Below are 27,092 nucleotides of genomic sequence, written 5' to 3'. Positions count from 1 at the left end.
CTTTTGACAATGTTAACTGGAATACTCTCTTTCAAATTCTGAAGGTGGCAGGGGTAAAATACAGGGAGCGAAAGGCTATTTACAGTTTGTACAGAAACCAGATGGCAGTTATAAGAGTCGAGGGGCATGAAAGGGAAGCAGTGGTTGGGAAAGGAGTAGGACAGGGTTGTAGCCTCTCCCCGATGTTATTCAATCTGTATATTGAGCAAGCAGTAAAGGAAACAAAAGAAAAATTCGGAGTAGGTATTAAAATTCATGGAGAAGAAGTAAAAACTTTGAGGTTCGCCGATGACATTGTAATTCTGTCAGAGACAGCAAAGGACTTGGAAGAGCAGTTGAACGGAATGGATGGTGTCTTGAAGGGAGGATATAAGATGAACATCAACAAAAGCAAAACAAGGATAATGGAATGTAGTCGAATTAAGTCGGGTGATGCTGAGGGAATTAGATTAGGAAATGACACACTTAAAGTAGTAAAGGAGTTTTGCTATTTAGGGAGTAAAATAACCGATGATGGTCGAAGTAGAGAGGATATAAAATGTAGACTGGCAATGGCAAGGAAAGCGTTTCTCAAGAAGAGGAATTTGTTAACATCAAGTATAGATTTTAAGTGTCAGGAAGTCATTTCTGAAAGTATTTGTATGGAGTGTAGCCATGTATGGAAGTGAAACATGGACGATAACTAGTTTGGACAAGAAGAGAATAGAAGCTTTCGAAATGTGGTGCTACAGAAGAATGCTGAAGATAAGGTGGGTAGATCACGTAACTAATGAGGAGGTATTGAATAGGATTGGGGAGAAGAGAAGTTTGTGGCAAAACTTGACCAGAAGAAGGGATCGTTTGGTAGGACATGTTTTGAGGCATCAAGGGATCACAAATTTAGCATTGGAGGGCAGTGTGGAGGGTAAAAATCGTAGAGGGAGACCAAGAGATGAATACACTAAGCAGATTCAGAAGGATGTAGGTTGCAGTAGATACTGGGAGATGAAGAAGCTTGCACAGGATAGAGTAGCATGGAGAGCTGCATCAAACCAGTCTCAGGACTGAAGACCACAACAACAACAATATGACCTGTGGCTCTACCCTTCTTTCGATCTCTGTGAAACCCTACATTTCAGCAGGATAACACACGATGCCATGTTGCAGGTCCTGTACGGGCCTTTCTGGATACAGAAAATGTTCAACTGCTGCCCTGGCCAGCACATTCTCCAGATCTCTCACCAACTGAAAACGTCTGGTCAATGGTGGCCGAGCAACTGCCTCGTCACAATATGCCAGTCACTATTCTTGATGAACTGTGGTATCGTGTTGAAGCTGCATGGGCAGCTGTACCTGTACACGCCATCCAAGCTCTGTTTGACTCAATTCCCAGGCGTTTCAAGGCCATTATTACGGCCAGAGGTGGTTGTTCCGAGTGCTGATTTCTCAGGATCTATGCACGCAAATTGTGTGAAAATGTAATCACATGTCAGTTCTAGTATAATATATTTGTCCAATGAATACCCGTTTATCATCTTCATTTCTTCTTGGTGTAGCAGTTTTAATTGCCAGTAGGGTAATAGATCGTACCGTTTTGTGTTTTTCTTCTTGTCACCAAACAAAACATGTTTCCCCAAAACAGGTGATGTACATAGCACCTCAAACGTGTCGGTTAGGGGAACGGTATAACACCCTGAGTGCTTCCTCATCCCTATCCACTCTGTACAGGACGCTGGGACCTACCATTGAAACACCACTCACAGTCACATGGACAGTTAATGACAGATTCTGTACTTTCTGCAGAGGAGTCAACGATCCACATGAGAAGAGAGTACTTGAGGTACCCTTGGTACCATTATCACAGGTACACAACTCTCGGGAGCTCCTCCAATACACCAATTAGCAACAGCTGCCAATCGTTTGACAGTATTCACAGAGATCTGCATTTGATTATGAATGTGAACCACTTCACCCTATTTTCGAGAACAGCATTCTCAGTTGGGTTACATTTTAGCTGGTGCAATGTATTATAGCACAGTGAACCAATGACTTTAAATTAAGCCTGTTACCAACTCAATCTATTGAGCTACAAAATTACTAATTCGCTATAAGAATTGAAGCAAGTATAAAAAATTAGACTTCTATTAAGGGGGGGGGGGGGGGGGGGGAGGAGGCTGTCTAAAATTTTTTGAAGTCACTAATGATGTTGAAAATAGTGTTAATTGATTATATATGTAGATAATATATACTTCTCTCAAAATGAAAACTAGATGTAACACAATATGTTATTTATATTTAAAAAGAAAGATGATGAGACTTACCAAACAAAAGCGCTGGCAGGTCGATAGACACACAAACAAACACAAACATACACACAAAATTCTAGCTTTCGCAACCAACGGTTGCCTCGTCAGGAAAGAGGGAAGGATAAGGAAAGACAAAAGGATATGGTTTTTTTTCCTTATCCTTCCCTCTTTCCTGACGAGGCAACCGTTGGTTGCGAAAGCTAGAATTTTGTGTGTATGTTTGTGTTTGTTTGTGTGTCTATCGACCTGCCAGCGCTTTTGTTTGGTAAGTCTCATCATCTTTCTTTTTAAATATATTTGTCCCACGTGGAATGTTTCCCTCTATTATATTCACAATATGTTATTTACTATATCTGCTACAGTAACTGAATCACAAACGCCAATTTACTACAATTTAGATTATTCTCAAAAATGCACATCTACTTGCATTGATATACAATGAAATTCAGAGTGATCAATTCATTGGCAGTAACTGTAAATCACAAACACTGATTTGCTATGAAATAAGTTATCTAAAACACTCCTACGAGTAAGTTACAAAAATATAGTTTTGTAAGCATCCAAAAATTCTCAAAAATTTTTCATGTAATCACACCATTAAATTAGAAAACAATTTTATCGAATGAGGACAGGCCTACTGTTCTCAAAAATTGTAAATAAGCACAAACAAGTTTATGCCTACAATTGATAACAACAGTACGAATTAATCATGGCCGAATGTTTGAAATTTCACAATATACTATAATACAAAAACAGGTATTGATACATAAATGAAAGATTATGCAGAAGTGATGTGAAAAGCAAAAATTTAAATCTAGAAGTTCAAATCAGCGCACGAATCTTGCACACATGGTCTCACACAAAGGAAAATTCCGAAGTCAGAATTTACATATAAAGAAATGTGCAGGTTGCAGGGACTTTTTACTTAGCTGTTTCTGTGCCAACTTCTACACTGATGTGTCACAGAAGAACACTGCAGCTTGAGTTTATCTCTGTCAAAAATGACAAAATGTACGACATCTGTTCGCTACTGATCCCTGTTCCTGGTGTTTTTCTCCTGTTTCATTTCACTGTTGGGTTTTTGGTTTATTCCATCAAAACACATTTTATGAATGTTTTTTTATATGAGTACATACATTTCTAGAGATTTCAAAATCATTCAGGTAGGTGACGTCTCCCATAGGCTACAATGCACAAGCTGATTTCTCACTTTCCGCACGACTCTTACAAGCACAGCATCAGCTACGTTGGCAATTTCTGCCCAGATATTGGCCTTCAGGTCTAGCAGGGTCCTTGGATGGTTAACATAAATGATAAATGTGGTTTAAGATGAGAGAGAGAGAGAGAGAGAGAGAGAGAGAGAGAGAGAGAGAGAGAGAGCTGCCAAATTGGGGAAACGCGTTAGCCACTCCAAATCGCCCCTTACTAAGGTGAGGAGCTCTGGGAAGTGTTTCCACAAAATAGCCCTTTCAGTGTGACCTGTTGCTCTAAGTCCAATTCATCAAGTTGTGAGGGGGAAAAAAATCTCTCTAGAATGTTCACATACTGGTCTGAATTCTCTATGATTATGACCTCATTTTTCTTCTACAAACTAGGAACCAACATTCGCAGCTATGGAGATCGTGAAGTACACTATGAATTTAGATTACTATAGAGGTCTTTGATGCAATTCTCAATGACTGGTGTTGTCCCAGCAGCACATGTTCTGTTCGTTGACGCATCCTGTCAGGTCAATTGGCAGGTGGGGGGGGGGGGGGGGGAGATAATAAATAAATAAATAAATAAATCTGTTCTCAGAAATTTTTCCGGAAAGGGCATGACATGCATACCTCTGACAACTGGAGTTGTGTTTAGAATGATCAGCCCACATCCCTAATTAGACCCCTCGTGATTTTGAAATCTTGCATTTATGTCAACCTTAAAAGACCTGAAGGATAACATGCAGACAGATATTGCCAACATACCAGCTACCTGTGATGCTGGTGAGGGTCACGAGAAATGCCAGAAATTTGCTTATTCAGTGTATGGGCAATGGAGGGAGCGGGGGCATACCATGTCACTACATACAACGTTTTTCCCCAGTTCAATCGTCAATGTTTATGCTCCTTACACTAAGCGAGGCATCGGTTGGCATTTACCAGTGCGATGTGTGGCTTATGAGCAGCCTATCAAGCATGAAATCCCAAGTTTTCTCACTTTCCGCCCAACTGTCATAGTACTTGCAGTGGATCCTGATGCAGTTTAGAATTCAAATAATGATGATCTGGATGGATGTCTGTCTATTACACATTAAGACCCTCTTCAAGTGACACCCAATCACCTGACCACATTTGAAGCCCGTAAGTTCCACAGAGTGCCCCCTTCTGCTCTCTCATGACCTCTAATGACTACTGTGGTCACTGATATGGGGTACCTGGCAGAAGGTGGCAGCACAATGCACACAAACGAAAAACCTATATTTTTGGTTGTGTCAGGATACTTTTGATCACATAGTGTACAGGGCATTTGGCCTTGAAATAACCAATTTTTAACAGTTCAGTGTGGTGCAAACTTTTGCTCAACCTGCTGCTGCAGATGCAGCAGGATGGGCCAGAGTCATATGATGAACACCATGGTCTTGGTACTGCCATGTGGCCACTTGGAGCCAAGTCCGCTTGCTGTCTAGAGCCCAATCGTTTTGCAAATACCACTGCCAGCAGTCACGTATATTGGGTATATTGCTGCCAAGTCTCTCTGCGGTACAACCGAAGGAACGCCCAGCTTCTCATAGCTGTATTACACACCCTTGTTCAAACTCAGTGAGGTCCTGATAATGGTGTCTTTGTTGCTCTAAAGGCATTTTTGACTAATGCCAACTCACCATGTCCAATCTCAAAGGTAATTAACGCTCATGACCATTACAGTATGTGTTTAAACCAAACCTGATTTGCGTCCTCATACTGGCACTGCTAGCGCCAGTCTCATGTGACTGGCATGAAATTTGAATAAACATTATTTTTCAGATGTAGAAACACACCTATGGACATTCATGTATTTTGCACAACTCCTTCATGTTGCGATCTGCCCCCCCCCCCCCCCCATCATCAGTGTATTAGCCATAGTAAGTTTGTTGTGTCACCACACTACAATGGAATAGAGTAATTTTCAGAAAAATAGGGTTATAGAATATCAGCAAAAGTCAATAGCAGCTCAAATTTTCCTCAATGAACACAATAAGTTAACATTGACTATAATATGGATCCTACAAATTTCTCAGTTGCTATTCATATACTCACTGTGATGTCAACAGTACAGCGAGATAAAATACTTACAAGCACAATCAAAAACACTAAGAAAAATATTGGCCACTCAGCAGGGGAACATTAAACTAACAATTTTCCACATCCATATATACTTGCCATCTGTATTCATTGGTCTCTTCAAACCAGTAAAACAAGACTTTTATCTAACAGATAATGATTATTTTGAACAACTTTTCCAATGATGTTAGACTTCTGTAACTCATGTTTCCATTCAATGAAATTATGAAACCATCAAAACTACATGGAATTTCAGCCACTATGTAAATAAAAACAAGCTTCTGTCCAACTTCAACTTTGACAGTTTTGTAATTTCATTGAATAATCAGAAGCTGCTGCCTATTGCCATCCGGCATGCTGGATTTGAGTAAATCAGATTCCATTTTGTGTCCATCTCTGCTGATATTGTATAAAAATTGGAAATGAAATCTGAACAATAATATTTCAACAACATTTGGAAGAGCACTTGGGAGAGCTTTTTGAAGCAATGTAATACCTTCCCAATTATGAATTGCATAACCAATGTGAACAAGATGATTCAGAAAGAATATCACTTTAAAATATACATAATGTAGGTTAAAGTAAATGAAAACCTCAATACCTCAAGGAGTCCTGTTCAGTGCAATTGACAAGTTGCTCCATTCATGTAATTAAAACAGGCATCATCTACAAATTAAAACAGAAAATAAAGGCTGATTTGACCAATTTGCAAATATTTTTCCCTGAGGAGTGCCACTGACTAGTAAAAATATACCCAAGTTATCAAAAATTCCACAATTCACATAAATGTATTACAGCTACTTTATTAGAATACAAAAGAAACCACTCAGCTCTCATTATGTAATGACACCCAAACATTTTGCTTATTTGTAACTACATTCACTTTAGAGGAATCACTTCAATACTTCAAGAATCAGAGTATGGTGACAAATAATTTTTCTGTCAACTGACTAACAATGTCAAACATGGAATTTTGATAATGTAATATAAACAAATAGATTTTAAAAAATCTACTCACCAAGAGGGGCCAAGAGAACCCAAACACAAAAGGATTTAACTTTTACAAGCTTTCAGAGCCAGTGGCTCCTTCTTCTGGTAGAAGAGAGACTTACTGCATGGATGACAGGTAAAGACCCATTGATTGTTTGGGACTGCACCGGATGAGATTTAAAAACCTGAGAGCTTAAAAGTGGAAGACGGGTAATACGCAAGAGAGATTACTACTACAGTATTGGGCACAAATTAAGAAGACTGAAAAGCTCAGTGCATTATATCTAAGAGAGGTGGGACAGCAAAAAATAGACAAGTCAGAAAATGAAAGATACAAAAAACTAAAATGGAATGAAGAAAGGAGTAGTGCATTATATCTAAGAGAGGTGGGACGGCAAAAAATAGACAAGTCAGAAAATGAAAGATACAGAAAACTAAAATGGAATGAAGAAAGGAGTGGTTACAGTGAAGAGATGCTGAGCCTGAAGGAATTAACGTAAATTAAGCCCAGGTGGGTGGCGAAAAACAAGGACATATTGTAGTGCTATTTTCCACCTATGGGGTTATGAGAAACTGGTGTCTGGGGGCAAGAATCCAGATGGTGCGTGTGATGGAACAGGCACTGAGGTAATGACTGTCATTTTGTACAGCATGCCCTGCAACAGGTATTTTATGTTGTCTGTATACATCCTCTGCCTATACCCCTTCATCCTGACCGATAGCTGGGTGGTAGTCATGCCGATGTAAAAGGCCAAACAGTGTTTACATAAAAGCTGGTATACGATGTGCCATTTCTCAGGTGGCTCTCTCTTTGATAATATATTTTTTGCCTGTTACAGGGTAGGAATAGGTGGTGGTAGGAGGGTGCACAGGCCAAGACTTGCAGCGAGGACTCTCACAGCGGTAAAAACCATTGGGTATGGAGATGTATGCAGAAGGAGCATAGGGTCTGACAAGAATATTGTGGAGATTGCGAGGACGACAGAAAGCTATTCTAGGTGTGGTGGGCAAAATCTGACAGAATGGATCTCATTTCAGAGCATGAATTTAGGAAGTCATTGCCTTGTCAAAGTAGCTGATTAATATATTCAAGACCAGGATAATACTGGGTGACGAGTGGTCTACTCTGATGTTTTTTGGAGGGATCAGCTGTTGTGGTTGGCAGGAGAGCCAACACCGTGTTACTAGAGGAGGCCGAAATGCACGCGTTTTAGCTCACGCAGGCTGGCGTGAGGTCTGGAACAGGACAAGGAAATTAGAATTTAGAAAAACGGACGTATCTGGTGGAATACTTAACTTTAATCCATTAATGATGAACATCGCTCTTGACGGTACATGATTCACAATATCAATAGTAACTGAATATGGCGCCTTGCTAGGTTGTAGCAAATGACGTAGCTGAAGGCTATGCTAAACTATCGTCTCGGCAAATGAGAGCATATTTTGTCAGTGAACCATCGCTAGCAATGTCGGCTGTACAACTGGGGCGAGTGCTAGGACGTCTCTCTAGACCTGCCGTGTGGCGGCGCTCGGTCTGCAATCACTGATAGTGGCGACACGCGGGTCCGACGTATACTCCCGGACCGCGGCCGATTTAAAGGCTACCACCTAGCAAGTGTGGTGCCTGGCGGTGACACCACATCAGCAGTACGAGGATTGGATGTGATGGCCTGGAAAATCTACTTTTGAACTAGGCTAAAATCAAACAATGGAAAATCCAGGATGGAATGTAACACTATTAAGGGAAGGAAAGTTTGCTTCTCACCATATAGGGAAGATGGTGAGTCGCAGATAGGCACAACTAGGCTATTTGGATAATTTACATCCAGTGAAGGCTGAAGTAAGAGTGATGGTGTACTGCTGTAAAGATTCAGTATCTGAACAAATACATTTGCCTCAAATGCCAAGGCTGTATGAGAGGAAACATTTGACATGGAAAGGATGGCAAGTTTGTTAGTAGGTTTGATGTGGATGGAAGTGTCAAGCTTGTCTTCAGAGAGGATGATATAAACATCAAGGAAAATGGCATGGGATTCGGAATAGGACTATGTTAAATTTAACTGGGAGAGAGTATATAGAGGGATTTTAACATGTCAGCCTCACTATGAGTCCATATGGCAAAGATGCCATCAATGTATCTAAACCAAACCAGGGGCTGAAGGCTAATGGATCCCAGGAAAGCTTCCTCCAAGTGACTCATGGAAAGGTTGGTGTAGGAAGTAGCCATCCTGGTTCCCATTGGCCGTACCGCTGATCAGCTTGTATGTCTACCCCTCAAAGGTGCAGTAATTGTTGGTAAGTATAAAGTTGATGAAGGTGCATAAGAAAGATGTCATAGGTTTGGAATCAAGTGGGCGCTGACTGAGGAAATGTTTAGCAGCAGACAGACTACGTACATAAGTGGTGATGGTATAGAAGGAGCAAAGTGTGTAGTGGGAGTAGGACAGGCACAGATTTCAGACAATCTAGGAAATGGTTGGTATCTTTAATACAACAGGGAAGTCTTTGTGCTATGCTTTGCAGACATTGATCAACTAAGGCGGTATAAGTTCGGTAGGCGCTTTGAAGCCGGCAACTACAGAATGGCCAGGATGGTTGGGTTTGTGGATCTTAGGAAGAAGGTAAAATGTGGGAGTACATGGTCTGGGTTGGGTAAGAAGTTCTATGGATTGAGGCGTAAGCCCTTGTGATGGGCCTGAGGTTTTTAAGAGACACTGCAGGTCAGTTTGAATCACAGGGATGTGATACTGATGGCAGATGCTTTATGTGGAGGTGTCAGACAGCTGGCATAGACCTTCACTAACATACTCCTGTAAGTCAAGCACCACAGGAGTAGATACTTTGTAAGCTGGGAGGATGATGATGGGGTCATGAGCTTTCAGGGAACATAGGGCCTGGAGATCTGCAGAGGACAGGTTACGGCCATGTTGTGGGGACCTGAGGAAAGGTTGTGAAGCAATGCTGGATGTTAGGAATTCTTTATAAATTTGTAAGGGATGATTCTGAGGTAGTGGTGGTGGATCAAGTTGGAACCGTGGTCGTAACTGGCAGGTTTCAGTGTCAGGTTTGCTGCTTGAATGGTTTTGGGACTGGGTTGCAAAGTGATATTTCCAGTTGACACTAAGTGTAAAAGAATGTAGGTCCTTCACCAAAGCAGCATGGTTTAGGGCTGAAAGTGATACCCTTAGATAATACAGATAATTCATAATTCACCAAGGGAGGGGGGGGGGGGGTTGGTAGAGAGGTTGAGAACACTGTACTAATCTGGGAGACAACAGCGAAGGCTGTGGGATGTTGAGGAGGCTGGCCAAGCTCTGTTTGTAGAAGAAGAGTGGTGGTTGATGGTGTGGCTGTCTAGGAAGCTGCAGTGGGACAAGCAGGGAAACATTACTGTTGAGGTACTTTAAGAGAAGGTGAGATAGCTTTTTGAGGTTAAGTCTGGCAAGTTGTTGCAGTCTGAAGTTGGCTTGGCGGATGATACACTCCCAGGAAACATGAGGGGCAGATAACTGCAAGATTTTGTAGAAGGCGAGAAGTCTAGTGGAGTGGAAACTGGCAAATGAGGCAAAATGGTCACAGATTAGTCGGGTATGTGCAAAAGACTGCTGTATTTGAAACTGTAACAGAAGGTGGTGTAGAGTAGGATTACATCCAGAAATAGGAACTTTCAAAGTCAGGCCTTTGGGTGTAACTCCAAGGGAGAAGCAGGTTTCCAGAAACTGAATTTGGGACCTTAATTTCGGCAGTGCAGAGGCATGTATTTGAAAATAACAGATGTAATATTTGATGGAATTCACCATGACAAGAGATGAGAGTTTGGAGTGATAGAAAGGGTGGGAATGGCATAAACGAGAGGCACAGGGTGGAAAAAGATAGACAAATGGAAGAAAAGTAGGGAAAAAATTAAGAAAAAATCAGAAAATTTTGCACGAAAATTGTGAGAACGGGCAATGGTTAACAAAAGGCATGAGTAGACAAGAACTTCTCACCACAAGAGTGGTCTATATGATGTGAAAAAATGATATGGGAGGTGGTAGGAGGGCGGGGAGGGGGGGGGGGGATAGCCAAAGTCGTGAAAGGAGACAAAATTTTAAAACTGGTCAGACACAAAGAGAAAGTAACAGGAGATAATGTAAACTACTTTGCTTGGAAAACAAAGTAATGTAGGAGATGGTAGTAAAAGTCAATCAGAGTGGTTTGGTGAAAAACAAACACACAAAAATGTGAAACAACTGTGTAAACAGAGTAAATGGAGGATAGGAAAGAAAATAGCGGTCAAATTTTAAAATAAATCAACGAAAGACGATCGGGAGAATGCCCTGCAGTGTAGTGGAACTGTAGGCAAATTCATAAATAACAGTGGAATTCATATAAGCAAATTCGTAAAAAAAACCTGTACTAGAAAAGATGTAGAGGCAAAGTGTTGATAAATCCGGGTGGCACAGGTAAATAAACGATTGGAATACTAGCATAAAATGTAGAAAACAGACAATAGCTTGAACAAGACAGATAACAACAAAGACTGAAAAGAGGACTACATAAGAAGAAATGATGGCTACAAGGGCTAATATAAAAATGAAAATAGTCGATTAGTGACAATGTATGTAAATGATCCAAAAGCCTTCAGCTCCTGGTTTGGTTTACATACATTGATGACATCTTTGCCATATGGACTCACGTTGAGAATGATCTGTTAAAAATTCCTGGAATCTCTTAATACCTTCTCCCAATTAAATTTCACATGATCCTATTCTGAATTCCATGTCATTTTCCCTGATGTTTATCTCATCCTCACCGAAGGCTAGCTACACTCTTCCATCCACATCAAACCTACTAACTAACAACAGTACTTATATATATTGACAGTTGCCATCCTTTCCATGTCAAACATTCCCTCCCAAACAGCAATGGAATTTGCTGCAAATGTATTTGTTCAGATGCAGACTCTTTACAGCAGTACACCAGCACTCTCACTTCAGCTTTCCCTGGACATAATTATCCCAATAGCCTAGCTCAAAAGCGGTTCTGCTGATCCCTCCAAAAAAACAACTCCAGAACACATCTCTAGTCACCCAGTATTACCCTGGTCTTTAACATATTAATCAGCTACTCCGACACGCCCATGACTTCCTGAAATCATGCCCCGAAATGAGATACATTCTCTCTGATATTTTGCCCACTACACCTAATATAGCTTTTCGTCACCCTTCCAATTTCCGTAATATCCTTGTCAGGCCCTATGCTCCTTCTGCACCTGTCTCTCTACCCTATGGCTCCTATCCCTGTGACCATCCCTGCTGCAAGATTTTCCCTATGCTCCCTCCCACGACCACCTATAGTAACCTTGTAACAGACAAAACATTACTATCAAAGAGAGAGCCACTTGTGAACGACACGTTTTCCAGCCTTTTACAAGCATTGCTACCACCTAGTTATCAGTCGAGACTAATGGGCATAGTCAGAGGGTTTATAAAGGCAACACAAAATATCCTGTTGCAGAGCAAGCTGTACAACATGACAGTCATTACCTCAGTGCCTATTTTATCACATGCACCATCTGGATTCTTCCCCCAGAGACCAGTTTTCAGAACGCCACAGGTGGGAACTAGCACTACAACATGTCCTTGGTTCTCACTATCCACCTAGGCTTAATTTATGTTAATTCCTTCCATCTCAGCATGTCTTCACAGTAACTACTACTTTCTTCATTCAATTTTAGTTACTTACATCTTTCATTTTCTGACTTGTCCATTTTTCACCGTCCCCCCTCCCAGCTCTGTTATATGCAATGCACTTAGTTTTTCACTCTTCACGATGTTGTAATAGTAATCTCTGTCTCGCATATTACCTTGTCGTCTACCTTTAGCTCTCAGGTATTCAATTCTCGTCCAGTTCAGTCCCCAACATTCAACATTCCCTTCTCATTCTGTCCAGTAATTCTCCCCTGACTCAGGATTATGGGTGACTTTCCTGAACAGTGCCCCTTCCCCTAAACGTCTCTAGTCCTTTGCCTTCACCTCTCTCCATTCTCCTTCAACTCTTCTGCCAGAAGAAGGAGCCACTGGATCTGAAAGCTTGTAAAAATTAAAGCATTTTGTGTGTGTTCCCCTGCTGCCACTTGGCGAGTAGACATTTTATCTATTAATTTACATTAATATAAATAATGGACTATTTTCGTTGTTATAAACAGGGAATTTTATTCAACAATTCTGTTGTAACAAAGGAGATCTTCATTATGTTCAGTTCTGATAAGTAACTTAGTCTATATCCCTCGCGTGTTTCAATGGACTGTATACCACAAAAGTTATTTTCTTTTTACTGTAGTGGATTATAATGCAACAACTAGTGCAATCAATTTCTCATCAACTTCATTCAGCAACTGAAAAGTTTGAAAATGTATTTGTCCCCACTGAAATGTGAATTTAGGTAATTTTGCTGCAAAAATAACCTTAACATTTACTACAGCTATGGAGAGATATAGACGGGGCCTGATAAGTTTTTGTTGGTTGTATCACAGTAATCCAGCAATTACTCACAATGGTTGCATCGTCAGAATGTTCTCCACCAAGTAATATGGTACTGTGAAACACGGACACTTACTGAGCCACTTCAGAGGTGGCTGACATGTTACCACACCTGAATGAATCATCATCCTGCTCTGGGTTTCAAACACGAGTGCTTCATCAAAATATACACATCTGACAGAGTATAAAAACATCAGGAAGTGTCGAGGCAGCTGGGGCATAACCCAGTCAACCCTCACAGCCCTCAGGATTTCTGCAGAAAGTACTAGTAGAATGCTGAACCATAACTCTCAGGCACTCCTTAACACAATGGTGTTAACAGAGAAAGAGACTGGAAAATATAAAGATCCTTTTGTACAAAAAAAAAAAAAAGTTTTGTTACTGGACTGCAAATAATTGTCACAAAATTCATAGAAGTGTCTTATGCTACTCACTATGTTGGCCCTATATATGGAGAGCATGGATTTGACTGTAGCTATTGTCCTGGAAAAAAAATAATTATAATATGCTATGGCACAGCTAGGATTGTATACGAAATTTTCGTAATTGAGGACAACGGCCCGCACACCGAATTAGTCTCTCAGTCTGAGAGAAATGTTCAGTCAGCAAGAGACAGAATACCTTAGTTGAGTCCACAGGACTTCTTTTCTACATGCTTTTCTTCTAATTATGTTCACCCAGAAATATTAATTAATCAAAGGAACCAAAAGTAGACGAAGGCAGTGCTAGTTAAAAGTTACTGAAAGTAAGAACTGTCGCTGCATTGAACATAAACTCACTCTTTTGCTAAGAATGGACTGTTTGTTCTGATTACATTAGTCAGTCATAGACAAACAATTACAAAATAGAAAGTCCAAGTTGGAATATCACCAATTAGGGAAAGGATAGATTGCAACTCACTGTAAAGATGACATGCTGAGTTGAAGACCAGCATAATTAAAAGACAGTTACACACTAAGCTTCCGGTCAACGCCTTCTTCAGAAAAGAAAATGTGCGTGCACACACACACACACACAAACACAAACACAAACACACACACACACACACACACACACACACAGCGCCAGCTAGTGCGATCACGTGTGCGTGTGGTGTATCTGCTTCTGTGAATCCTTTTCTTTTTTAAGAATGCTTTGGATGAGAGCTTAATGTGTAAGGGTCTCTTTGTTGTGCCTGTCTGCAATTCAATGTATCATGTATACAATCAAACAATTCTTGTTTTGGTCAAAGGAACAGGAAAATATAACCTCTGCGTCACCAGAGGTTTCTCATATAAATATATTTTTTTCTACTTGTCTTCTATGGGTGAAAGGTTCCCTTCCTCCCCCCCCCCCCCCCCCCTCCCCACTTTACTGCGATTGCATTCCACCTTCTATCTTAAAATTTCTAATAAAAATTTGTAACCAAATGTTAACAACAAGAAGTATCATCTACAAAGCAATAAAAAGCTCAGTTCTGAACAGTTAATTATGAAGTCAGCTATAACTTTTATTGGAAGTTTAACATTTTTTAGAGAGAAGTCCAGCAACAGATTAATATAACTAAGGCTTAAAAAGAACCTAGTGGTTCCCAACAGTGATGCAGTGATTTTCTGGAAGGTAAAAGGAGTTGGTGCAAGTTGGATGGATGGTAGTGCGTGCAAGCCTTTGTGTGTGTGTGTGTGTGTGTGTGTGTGTGTGTGTGTGTGTGTGTGTGTGGTGTAAACAGGTGAGTGGGTGGATAGGTGCGAGAATGGGAGCAGGCATGCGCAAGCGTGCAAAGTCTACTTTCCTCTTATGCATTCATTATCCTGTTAACTAATGACTTATTAAAAATGCAGGAAGGCAGAATGGACTTTTCAATGAAAAATTAATATAAAGAAAGCTTATAATTTTGGAGGACTTAACAGCCATTCTAGATAAACAATTCTGTATTTGGTGGAACGTGGTATACTACAAAAACACACATACTTACTTCAATGGATTCTTCATCTTCAATGCAGAATAATTTTCGTAACTTTGCATCAGCTTCCAAGCAAGAACTGACTAATTCATGACACGAGTTTAATTTATCAATACATGTTATACATATCTGTAGTGGAAGTTTATCATCTTCTCTGACCTATCGGATGAGAAACTGTTATGAGAAATAGTACAATGTGTCAATCTACCATGTTAAAAATATTCTTAGAACATGAAGACATAAGGCATCCACATATTCCTCTTTGTTCCAGTAATTATATTCAGGTATTTAATGCTGACTGTATGTTATTACAATTAAATATCACAACCAAATTAATGAAATCTTAGTATTATGGGCAAGTTCCACTTGATGACAAATTCTCTTTGAAAGATACCTGGATATCTTTGAGCCTCCATTTCACAGCTTTATTTCTAGTTAATTTTGATACACCTGCTGATTACTAGGTGATATGAACATTTTACAGGCAAATCAATTTACTTCAGAACTGTATTGAAACACAGTGTCATAAAAGAAGTGTAAATTGTTTGTTTACATATCATCTAAATACACAATGCTCTTCTGATATTGGTTGAACTAGCACATGGCTCATCCAAAGTATGTGAGGTAATACAGCACACTTTTTTTGTGGCTGCCAGTTCCGTATCTTTGTTCAGTAGAAACTTGCCTTGCACATTATACACATCACAGACTTCATTACAAAGGGACATACAATACTGTATTCACTGCAACATACAACACCAAGTCCAACTAACACAAAGGAGAGACATTTTGGTTCACACAGGCCCTTTTGTTTGTGGCAAATTACTTTTTTTTTTAGACATTTGTATTAAATGGTATTCATGTGCCCAGAGATTTTAGCTGTCTTTTATTGTTACGTGTGCACTAAAGTAGCAACTGGCTTGTATATTCCAACACAATTAACACTAATTTTAGCAATGGGCATAATCACTGCCAGAAAGTATCATACACTGTTATGTATGAAACTCCTTGTGAATGCCTACATCACCATAAAAATTGTGCATGGAGTGTACCACACTAGTTTACACACAATGTCCCATGAAATCAAAATGATATTTCACAAAGTCTCATTATGTTCATTTGCCACATCCCAGAACATGATACCTTCATGTGCTAGATCTATTACAAATGGTGACCGCTATCGTATTACTACTGGACAATATTGACGAAATACAAGGGACCACTGGAGAGGTGACCCTACTCTTGTTTGTGGCACAAAACGTCCAGATTTTTTGTCACGAAGATCAGCTCTGAGATAAATGTTTTCATCTTCCATGTAGCACCTTCACCTTGCACAGTTTTCTGTAGAAGGATGATAAAAAAACTAATATACTATGACATCCACTGTACAGTCACGGACTGGTCAAACGACAGGGAGGCCACACGGTACACAGATCATCATAGAAACAGTAATGTTAAAGTACAAAAATTCCCTTTATGTTCAAAGCAATGAGTTGTAGAGTTAGATAAAAGCATATTGCTAGCAGTATGTTTCATTAGTTTTGTAATATAACAGATTTGTATCAAAAGGATAAAACTAACAGAGACAACTGCTGACCTCCTGACAGGAGGTCAAATTAAGGATGACACGGACCCACAAGGTACAGGGCAGACAAACATGCGAGGGGGAGGCATCAAACAAAGCAAGGGTAGTTTGATTTACTTTTTAGAACTCTCAATATACATATACAAAAATTTCATCTCCTGAATGCAATTCTGTCCCAAAATTTTATAACAAATATCATTGTATAATAAAAACAATCAGTTTTTTGACAATATAATGTAACTGGATACACATTAAAGCTACCCTCCAAGCAGCAGCAGAACATACACACAAAAGGTTATAATAAGGCAAGCTACCGGAGCCAGTGGCTTCTTATCCAGGCAAAAGGGTTTGAAGGGGGAGGTAGAAGGATGAAGGAAAAGGACTGGAGAGGTCTATGAAATGGGGTTGATTTTGGAAGAGTCATCAGAACTGCAGGTCAGGGGAGACTTATTGGAAAGGATGAGAAAAAAAGACTGATTGTTGGGGACTGCACCAGATGAGATTTGAAAACCTGAGAACTTAAAGGTGGAAGACACGGTAATGTGAAAGACGGAGATTACCGCTAAAACATTGTGTACGAGTTACGAAGAGTGAAAAGCTAAATGCATTTTATGTGATAGAGGTGGAAGAGGGATGGTGAAAGATAGACAGGTAAAAAAAATGAAAGATGTAGAAAACTAAAACAGAGTGAAGAAAGTAGTAGTTACTGTCACGAGGTGCTGAGATACAAGAAATTAATGTAAATTAAGGCCAAGTGGGTGGCAAGAACCAGTTCGCAAGAACTAGTTCGTGTTTCAAATCTTGTCCACTGCAGTCCCTAACAATCAGTCTTTCCGTCTCATCCTGTCTGCTGTGTCTCCCCTGACCCCTGGTTCAGAAGCCTGCTCTGAAATCTACCCCTTTTCCTACACCTCTCCAGTCCTTTTCCTTCACCTGTCTTCCTTCCACTTCAATCCTTCTGCATGAAAAAGCAACTGGCTCTGAAAGCTTGCCTAATTATACCCTCCTTTTGTGTGTGTTTTCTGCCACCACTTTGTATAATGGTACGTTCTTTACTTTGCAAATGGCTTCACACGTACTTTGAAAAGAGATCCAGCAGAATTTCTTTCAACTAAGTAATGGAAAAAACTTTTTGTATGATGAGAATTTACTGCTTTATAAAAATGCAAAGAAAGACTAAAAGTAATATTCTGCAAGAAGACAGTGTATCAGGAGAAGACCTTTTGGCCAATGCTTACTTGTCTAGTGGTCTTTTTTGTTGTGGCTGCCTGTGATTCAACATCTCCATTCTATGGTGGGTAGCAATATGCACATTCAGCAATTTCTATGTTTCCTTTTTCTTCATTTACATTGCCTTCTCCTATTCACTTCAAGCATTTGTTAGTTAAGTGTTGGGATTCAATTCTTCTAACACTATATTAAGTTCACCCTTTTGAGACAACATCTGATTGTCATATGTGCACCAGCATAGGCAGCGCCTGAGTAAGACTTGTGCGAAATCTCGAAAATGTTAATGCCACAATAAAAAAAATTCTGGACACAAGCTACCCACCTACCCACTATAGAGACAAGGCACACACGCGCAGAGAGAGAGAGAGAGAGAGAGAGAGAGAGAGTGAGAGAGAGAGAGAGACTATGTGAGCACTTGATGAAAACTGTAGGTTCAATAGTTGCAGTAAGAAATTCTCCACTGCTCAATATGACCTTTTTGCAATGAGAGATGTTTTTAAACATTTGTATTAAGCAGTATACTGCAAATATTCCAATCATCATATTTTTTATCACCTAATTCATATTTCCTGTTGAACAGAACAATCTGCTCTTCGCAAGCTAGCACTGAGGGGTTATCATCATCCAGTGTATTATGTAACTCACATAGTATTGCAAATCAGCTTTGCTTGCCGTGCAAATACTGATTACTCGTCGCGATTCCATAAACCCATAGGTGTGTTGATCAAGTGACTGGCAGTCAGATATGGAATTTCAAGGTGTGACTTAGCCAATGTAAGTTTCTTCATTCTTATGTATTCAAAATGAAGCATTAAAATAACTATTAAACGGTTCTTCGCACGTTACTACAGGAACGAAACAGGCAGTTAGAGGTCACAAACAAAAGTTTGAACTTCGCAAAGAAAAATCAAACACTTATGTCTACAAGAGTAAAATGAAACACAATAATTTCTATGCATTTGAAACTTCCTCTAAAGCTGACAAAAATGGAAAGACACTACATGTTAAAAATAAGTCAAATCCACACAACTCTAGGCTTAATTAGACTTAAAAACCATACCGATCAACTTAACATCGAGTGACTCTAAACAAAATTGTACTGAAGTCAGATGGCAAGCAGGCCAAAAAGCATGGGATTAGTAATGAAGTTATGATGGAAGGATACATAAAATTAACAAATTTAAACTATGGGAGCTTGCTGGTGTTATAAAAAGGGAAAAACAAATTTTAATGATGTGGAAAGAATACAACATACAGATAAACTGATGTGGGGAGAAAATGGCAACACCAAAAAGGTATGACATAAACAAAAGTTGGTAGGTATGTTTTTACATCTGAATGATACGTCTATTCAAATGTCACACCAGTCAAATAACACTGGCACTCGTAGTCCCACTACGAGGATGCAAATCAGGTTTGCTTTAAATACACACTGTAACGGCCCTAAGAGTTTTGTCATGGTTAGTTGACATTAGTCAAGAATGCCTTTAAGGTGACAAACACACTACTAACAACAACTCACTGAGTTTGAATGAGGTAGTGGGATAGGGCTATGAGAAGCTGGATGTTCCTTCAGCAATATTGCAGGAAGACTTGGCAGGAATGTACCCAATGTACACGACTGCTGGCAGTGGCGGTCACAAGACTGTATAGTCACAAGAAGATTCGGGTTATGGATGGCAAGAAGACTGCTCCAAATGGCCATATGGCATTACTGAGAGGGAAGACCATTGTGTTTGTCATACGGCTCTGGCACATTGTACTGCATCCGCAGCAGCAACTTGAGCAGCAGTTGGCACCACAGTGAACTCTTACAAATTTGTTATTTAAAGGCCAGGCGCTCTGTAGTGTGCGTTCCACAGCCCCCGAACCACTGCTATTTGCGACTTCCGTGGCGTCAAGTGAGAGTACACTGGAGGGCAGGTTGAAGGTCTGTTGTGTTTTCTAATGAAAGCTGGTTCAGCCTCGGTGCCAGAGATGGCCACGCATTGGTTAAGAGAAGGCCAGTCGAGTGCCTGCAACCACATTTCTGCGTGCTACACACAGGACCTACACCTGGAGCTATGTGGTGCTATTTCCTATGATAGCAGGAGCACTCTCCAGGTTATCTCCGTGTGACCTGACTACGAATTTGTAGTACATTAATCTGGTGATTCAACCTGTTGTGCTGTCGTTCACGAACAGCATTCGAGGTGGCTCACCCACATATCACTGTCGTAACCCAAAATGCTCAACAGAGTGTCAACTTTTGCCTCAATCTCTCCGATCACCAGATCTGTCTCTGACGAAGCACATCGTCAGACAAAACCTACAGCATCGTGCCCATAATGACCAACCGAGTGCAACAGGCACGGAACTCCGTATTACACAATACGTGCACGTTTGTGTGCTTGTACTCAACATTCTGGCATTTACACCGGTTATTACTGTACAAACATTTCGCATTTGCAATGGCTTATCTCACGCTTACATTAACCTGTGATCTTGCAATGTTAATTACTTAAGAATGTTACCTAACAAATGTAGTCCTGAAATTTCATTACACTACATTAATTATTTTTCTAGAGATGCGATTTCTTTCTGTGGGCGTATATATTTTAATTTTAACCACATAAATAGTTATACACTTACATCAACAATGTGTTTTCAAGATTGAGCTCCATCTTCCGATTTTGTCCAAGAAATTACAGCATTAAAAGACTTTTATATGTCAATGACATAACCAACTAATTCTCTGTATGTTGCTTTACTACTGCTTGGAAAAACCAGAAAATGAGAGCATGCACGCTTGAAATTCCTAGTTCTTGGAAAGGGAGAACAAATTGTGTATATGAATGCTTTAATTAAAGCATACACAGCTGTTTAATAACCACTTAAGTCTAATAAAGTGGATAACATTAAAAGAAGACAACAAACTAAGTTTTTTGAGAAGTGAAAGCAGTTATATGGTTACAAAAAAGTAAATGGCAGAAGAAGAACTATAAGAATAATATTAGCAGCCACTAAGTAGCTGTCCATGTTATGTTACTGTCTGTAAGCATCAGAAGTATAAAAATAATTAGATAACTGGAACGAGCATTCATAATTCTACAACACGTCATGTAAATAAACAAAAATGTCAACAAAAGTTAGTCTAGCACAATATACAGAAGAAAGATCACTACTGAAAGCCCAAGATGGAACAACAGAGAAGATAATGAGTCACAGACAAACACAATGAAAGGACTGCCACACAGTTAGCTTTCATTTACAAGACCTATTTCTGAAGTAGAAAACACACTCAGTCAAGTACAGTGATTACTTGCTTACACACACACACACACACACACACACACACACACACACACACACACACACACACAAAAAACCACTGTCGCGTGTTGCTGAAGCCAGACTGCAACTGTGCCTTATGGGAGAAGCAATCTGAAATGGATGATGGAGGACAGGATGAGACTGGAGCAGTAGGAGGGGGAGGGGGAGGGGGGGGGGAAGTAGCAGGGTAGGGGTAGGAGGAGACATAATGCTGGCTGTGGGAGCATACATAGATGTGGTGGTGACCAGGTAGGGCTGCCATTACAGTAGTGAGGTTTGTGTGAGAGGAGGAGGAGGAGGTGGGGGGGGGGGGGAGAAGAAGAGGAAAAAAGACTGTGGGTGTATTGGTGGGTCAGAATGCTGTGTTGTAGTGGAGTGAAAGCAGGGAAGGGGTTATTTTGGTGAAGGATAAGACTAGTGCAGTGTGAAGCCCACGGTTACAGGAATGTAGGATATATTGCAGGGAGAGTTCCGACCTGCATGGTTTAGAAAATCTGGTATTGGTATGAAGGATCCAGATGGTGCCAGCTGTGAAGAACTCATGGAAGCGAAGCATGTTGTACTGGACAGCATGTTCAGCAACTAGGTGGGCCAGCTGTCTTTTGGCCACAGTTTGTCGGTGGTCTTTCATGCGTACAGACACCCTGTTATCTACCATCCCGACATAGAAAGCGACACAATGGTTGCAGCTTAGTTTGTATATCAGATGCCTGGTTTCACAGACAGCCCTGCCTATGATAAGGTAGAAAATGCCTGAGATAGGACTGGAGTAGATGGCAGTGGGGGCTCTTACGAAAGACACGTTGCCTCTCTAGGTCTATTCCAGGGATACGAGCGATGAGTCAAGAGGTTGGCCGCAAGTTTGAGGTAAGAATGAAAACTAATATTGCATAGGTTCGGTGAGTAATTGAATGCCATCATAGGAGGGGTGGGAAGGATATTCCTCATTTCATGGCAGTATTATAGGTAGTCAAAACACAGGCACAGAATGAGATTTAGTTATTCTAGTCCTGGGTAGTACTGAGTCACAAGGGGAGCGTTCTTTTGTAGCCGGACAGTGCGTAACTGGGATGAACTTGGTGAATGAAGAGAAAAAGCATGGAAGACCTGTTTCTGTATTAAGTTAGGATAGTAATTTCAATCTGTGAAGATCTCAGTGAGACCCTTGGATGTGGCTAGGCTGTAGTGAAGTGACTTCTTGGTGTGGAAAGGGTGGGAGCTGTCGAATGAACGTATTGCTGATGGTTAGTATGTATGGTACGGACAGAGGTACTGACATGGCCATCTTTGAGGTGGAGGTCAACATCTAGGAAGGTGGCTTACTGGGTTGAGTACGACCAGGTGAGCAAATGGGGGAGAAGCTGTTGAGGTTCTGGAGGAATGTGGATAGGGTTTCCTCACCCTTGATCCAGATCGCAAAGATGTAATCAATGAATCTGAACCGAGTGAGGGGTTGGTGGTTAGGAAGGAGTCCTCTAGACGGCCCATGGGCATAGGATGGTGTCATGCAGGTGGCCACGGCTGTACCACAGATTTGCTTGTAGGTGATGCCTTCAAAGGAAATGAAACTGTGGGAAAGGATACAACTGGAAAGAGGCCTCCTGGCCAAAAGCTTAAATGTATAGCAGTCTCTTCGTTGTGCCTGTCTGTAACTCGAAGTCTCCTCTATCCATCTTTTTGTAATATTGTCAAAAACTGAACACAGAACTTCATACATGAATGCCTCTAAACATTGCTTTCAGAATAATGCCAACTATAACATAATGAAGTTAACATACTGAAGTGTCTCAAAGGAACACATCAAGCACCTCGTTCCAACTAAAGATTCAATGTTGAGGCAATACCAGATCATCAGTTAATGGATTAGACAGTGGGGGAATACTGTATTATGAAATAATGTGTCTTGTCGAGTTTATTGAGTATACCACTAATTTGAAAGTATGGTTGACACTGTCGAGACACACTGCTCAAAGGATATGTTTGACTTGGAATGACTGACACCTGTGACCAGTGTGTTACTGGTGTTCCACTTAGGTATCATTTTTCCAATGTTTATTGCTTAAAATACTGCCACTGACTCAAGAGTCTGTGATAATTCTTCTGTATTAACAATATTATCCAATTTCTGTACCTGTCTTTTCTTTTCTCAATCTGTTCTTCAACAGGGGAACTTCTGGTAGTACATTATTTTTGCTCTGATATCATTTCACCGAGAGCAAAGTCATTCAAGAGGGGAACTTCTGGTAGTACATTATTTTTGCTCTGATATCATTTCACCGAGAGCAAAGTCATTCAAGTTTTATGTGGTGTTATTGCAATAACTGTTAATGTTTTACATGGCCTGAGAGCATTTTTACTCCATTAAGTATTATCTACGAGAGAGAGAGAGAGAGAGAGAGAGAGAGAGAGAGAGAGAGAGAGGTGAGGGGGATATTATTGGGAATCTGATAATCAAGCATAGAAAGTTAAACTCTGAGTCTTACATTACAATGTACTTACAAGTTAGTGCAAAATATCGTCCACTGTCACACTGATTTTCACAGCAAGTGACTGAATTGTGACACTGTTCTCATTCTCTCCCTCTTTCTTTTTAACTTGCGAATCTGCATAGAGAATTGAACCAGACGATCTTTGTGCAACTGTGTGAACAATGTTTTAGATCTTCTAAGAAATACGCCGGGAAAATTTCAGAAGTCACAATGTTTTAGATCTTCATTTATAAGACTTTGGAGGAGGGGAGGGGATTTTTTTTTTTTTTTTTTTTCATATTTATTGCCAATTTCATCAAGTTACTTATAGTAAAAATATTTTCCAAGATACACAGCAAAAATGATAATTTACTACTGTTTTGAATATAATAACCATCTGTCAAATTCAATACAGATTTTTAAGAATACACACATCTCTCAGTATGAACGGAAGCTTTTTTCCTTGTGTCTCATTCTCCTATGTGGCTATTTCTACTGCCTATTAATATTCCATTACTGACCCCCCCCCCCCCCCCCCCCCAATAAATATTTCATTGATGACAGAACACTCAGTACAAATCCTAACAATTCACCCTTATATTGGGAGACAACACCACATTTTAAGCTAGAAAAGGATGCTGACAATATGGTGATAACATTTACAGCCTATTTAGATGCCTCTTGCGAACGAAACACCACATCTACATGGATACTCTGCAGAATACATTTATGTGCATGCAGAGGGCACCATCTACGTGTTTTAACAGTGAGATAAAGATCTCTTTTCGCTCCTTCTTATTACTTAATTCATCATAACAACAAACATTAACATTACTTGTGTAGCTACATGATACACATGTCCATTTACAACAACACCACTGTCACTGTCAGATACACAGTCCGCTACCATTAAATACAGACATTAACAGTAAATATATACAAATCTGTAAAAGTATAATAAGCATACTACATCTTTAAAGTTGTACCTTATAGAATGAAAGTAGATACAGCAATGGAAATTAGACTGTTTAGTAATTAAATCGACAGAGTAACAGAAATAAAGTAACTGTTGAATAAAACATGACCAAAAACTTTTTTGGCTGTGAAAAATTATGAAGACAATAGTTTAATGTAATAGGATAGATAAAAATCTACTCATCGGGCAGAGGCAGGAGAAAACACACACAAAATAATGTTTTATGTATGCAAGTTTTTGCAGCTGGTGGCTCCTTTTCCTGCCAGAAGGGTTGAAGGGGAAGGAGCAGGAAAGACAATCTTTTCTTTCTCATCCTGTGTGGCAAGTCTCCCCTGACCTGGGTTCTGTGTGACTTTCCGAACTCTGCTCATATTTCTACACTTCTCCAGTCATTTTCCTTCACTCCTCTTCCTTCACCTTCAAATCCTCTGCCAGAAGAAAGAGCCACTGGCTCCAAAAGCTTGCATATGTAAAACTTTTCTCTATATGTATGTTCTCCTGTCGCCGCTTGGTGAGTAGATTTTTTATATATCCAGTTACATTACAGTATCAAAAATGGATTATTTTTGGAGACGCTAGTTTGATAGATTTGTAACCACGAGAAGAAAGCGCCACAGAACAAGATGTAGACGTATACGCAGAGTATGACATCACTCTATGCAGTAATGGGGAAAATTAAATATTTATTCCACAAATGCAAGAAACATTTGAGGTACTAAGTTCATGATGTACGGTGCAACAATTTACGGAACAACAAAAGGTGAAAGTGACTAAATTAGAAAATAATTGCCAGAAAGTATAAATTCCAAGAAGTAAAAACAGTGGAGAGCTGTTAGGGATACACAGGAAATGACCAGATACAGTGAACATTCAGAACATTTGCATTTGAAGTGCAGGCACATCTACTTGATTATTATTTGTAATTCTGACAAACATTTATTCCTGAACACAGAGTACCTAGAATTGTTGGCACTATCTTTGGTTGAATGGTACCTCCATTTGCATTAAAAAAAATTTTTTACACAGGCAGTACAAGCCCTTAGGCCATTGTCGAGTGTTCACAATTTAACAACATTAGCCAAGTAGTGCACTTTGAGCTGTCATTCCTGATTAGGTACACAGTTGATGTAACTGTGCCACGTGCTTTTTAACTATAGTAATCTTGTCTTCTGCTGAACAGTACATTACTCCAGTCTGTTCAGACCACCTGTATTAAAAGTGCTTTAAGAACTGATTTAAATGTGGAGAATTGTGGCTAATAATCTTTATCTCAGCAAAATGCATTTTCAATCATGTAATTTGATTGGTGCCTCATCATCATCATCATCAGCAGCAGCAGCAGCAGCAATCATCAATTATCATCTACATTCACTTGTCTTCACATATCTACAGACTGTTAATACCAGTTACAAATCACAATGACAGAAAGTTTCACATCATTCCCATTGTTCCAAAGTTACATTGTTCCCTGAACTACTTAAGGTTTAAACATCTTTTTTTCCCTACATGCTTCACCAGAATTTTTGTAAAATTTTTGTACACAACTGAACAAGAGTGTGAGAGGCCTGTAGTTCTTTACATCCTTTCTATAATATTTCTTATACTTTGTGAACTGAATATGTTATAGCTAAGCCTAAAATAATTAGTATTATTTAAGCGAAGATTCCATATACAGGGTGAAACAATATCCATGCACTTGGGCTTCGCAGTGTGACTCTCCACATGCCAGGGTTAAAAAATGTCTCTCACAAAACTGCATCCAGTGAGTACATTCGGCAGAAAAAGGACGTTAAAGAGTGGCAGACTGGCAACACTGTAACCACATACATGCTAACTACCTCTGTCAGTACATGCTAGTTGTGATGCACAGTTCATGCAGTGGACAGAGTTTTGGGTTAGCATGCAGGAGGCTGATGGTTCAATCCTGGGTTGAAGTATATGTTTTTCATTTGGTAAATGTAGTCCAAGTGGTACGGTATCTGGCATATTAATCACCAACAGCGATTGCAGTGGGTCTTCTAGAAAACTTGCACTTACATACTACAATTGTAGAAATTGAAGATTTGTCAGCTTTGAAAGAAGCCCTTTCCACTTTGTGAGCGTTAATTTATTCACAATACTTCATCTACCAGATGCAAAACCTGTTTTGTTTGTCCCTCTTCCAATGCCACCGTGGATTAGCTACAACTATTATTCTTGCCTCGTTCAGGTCCATTACATTTCGTTAGGGCCTTACATTACCAGTAGGACTAGCAAAGTGCTTTGTGAATAATGTCGAAACTCAGTTGCTATTTGTATGAGTTATCACCATGGTCCCACTAATTATGCCTTTCAACACTGAGTCTGGCAACCGCTTGCTGTTTAGTACGTACCTAGATGCATTATTATTATTATTATTATTATTATTATTGTTATTGTTATTGTTATTGTTATTCTACTGATGGGATTGTGGAAACATCATGTCTATTACCGTTAGTGAAA

General features: G+C 39.9%; 1 protein-coding gene across 2 annotated transcripts in view; it reads right to left on the bottom strand.

Annotated features, from left to right (window-relative positions):
- The window catches only part of LOC126187365 (zinc finger protein 665-like), a 186,405-nt gene that overhangs the window by 29,867 nt on the left and 129,446 nt on the right, over nt 1–27,092 (bottom strand). The window contains exon 7 of one of the 2 annotated variants that reach the window (XM_049928409.1): nt 15,053–15,199. The exons of the other annotated variant lie outside the window; for it this stretch is intronic. Coding sequence (XP_049784366.1) covers nt 15,053–15,199 — 147 coding nt within the window. The remainder of the gene's footprint in view (nt 1–15,052; nt 15,200–27,092) is intronic. 2 annotated transcript variants of the gene reach the window in all.

This window comes from Schistocerca cancellata, chromosome 5, assembly GCF_023864275.1.
Source record: "Schistocerca cancellata isolate TAMUIC-IGC-003103 chromosome 5, iqSchCanc2.1, whole genome shotgun sequence".
Lineage (NCBI taxonomy): Eukaryota > Metazoa > Arthropoda > Insecta > Orthoptera > Acrididae > Schistocerca > Schistocerca cancellata.
Note: the sequence above shows the minus strand (reverse complement) of the source record. Positions and strands in the feature narration are given on the sequence as shown.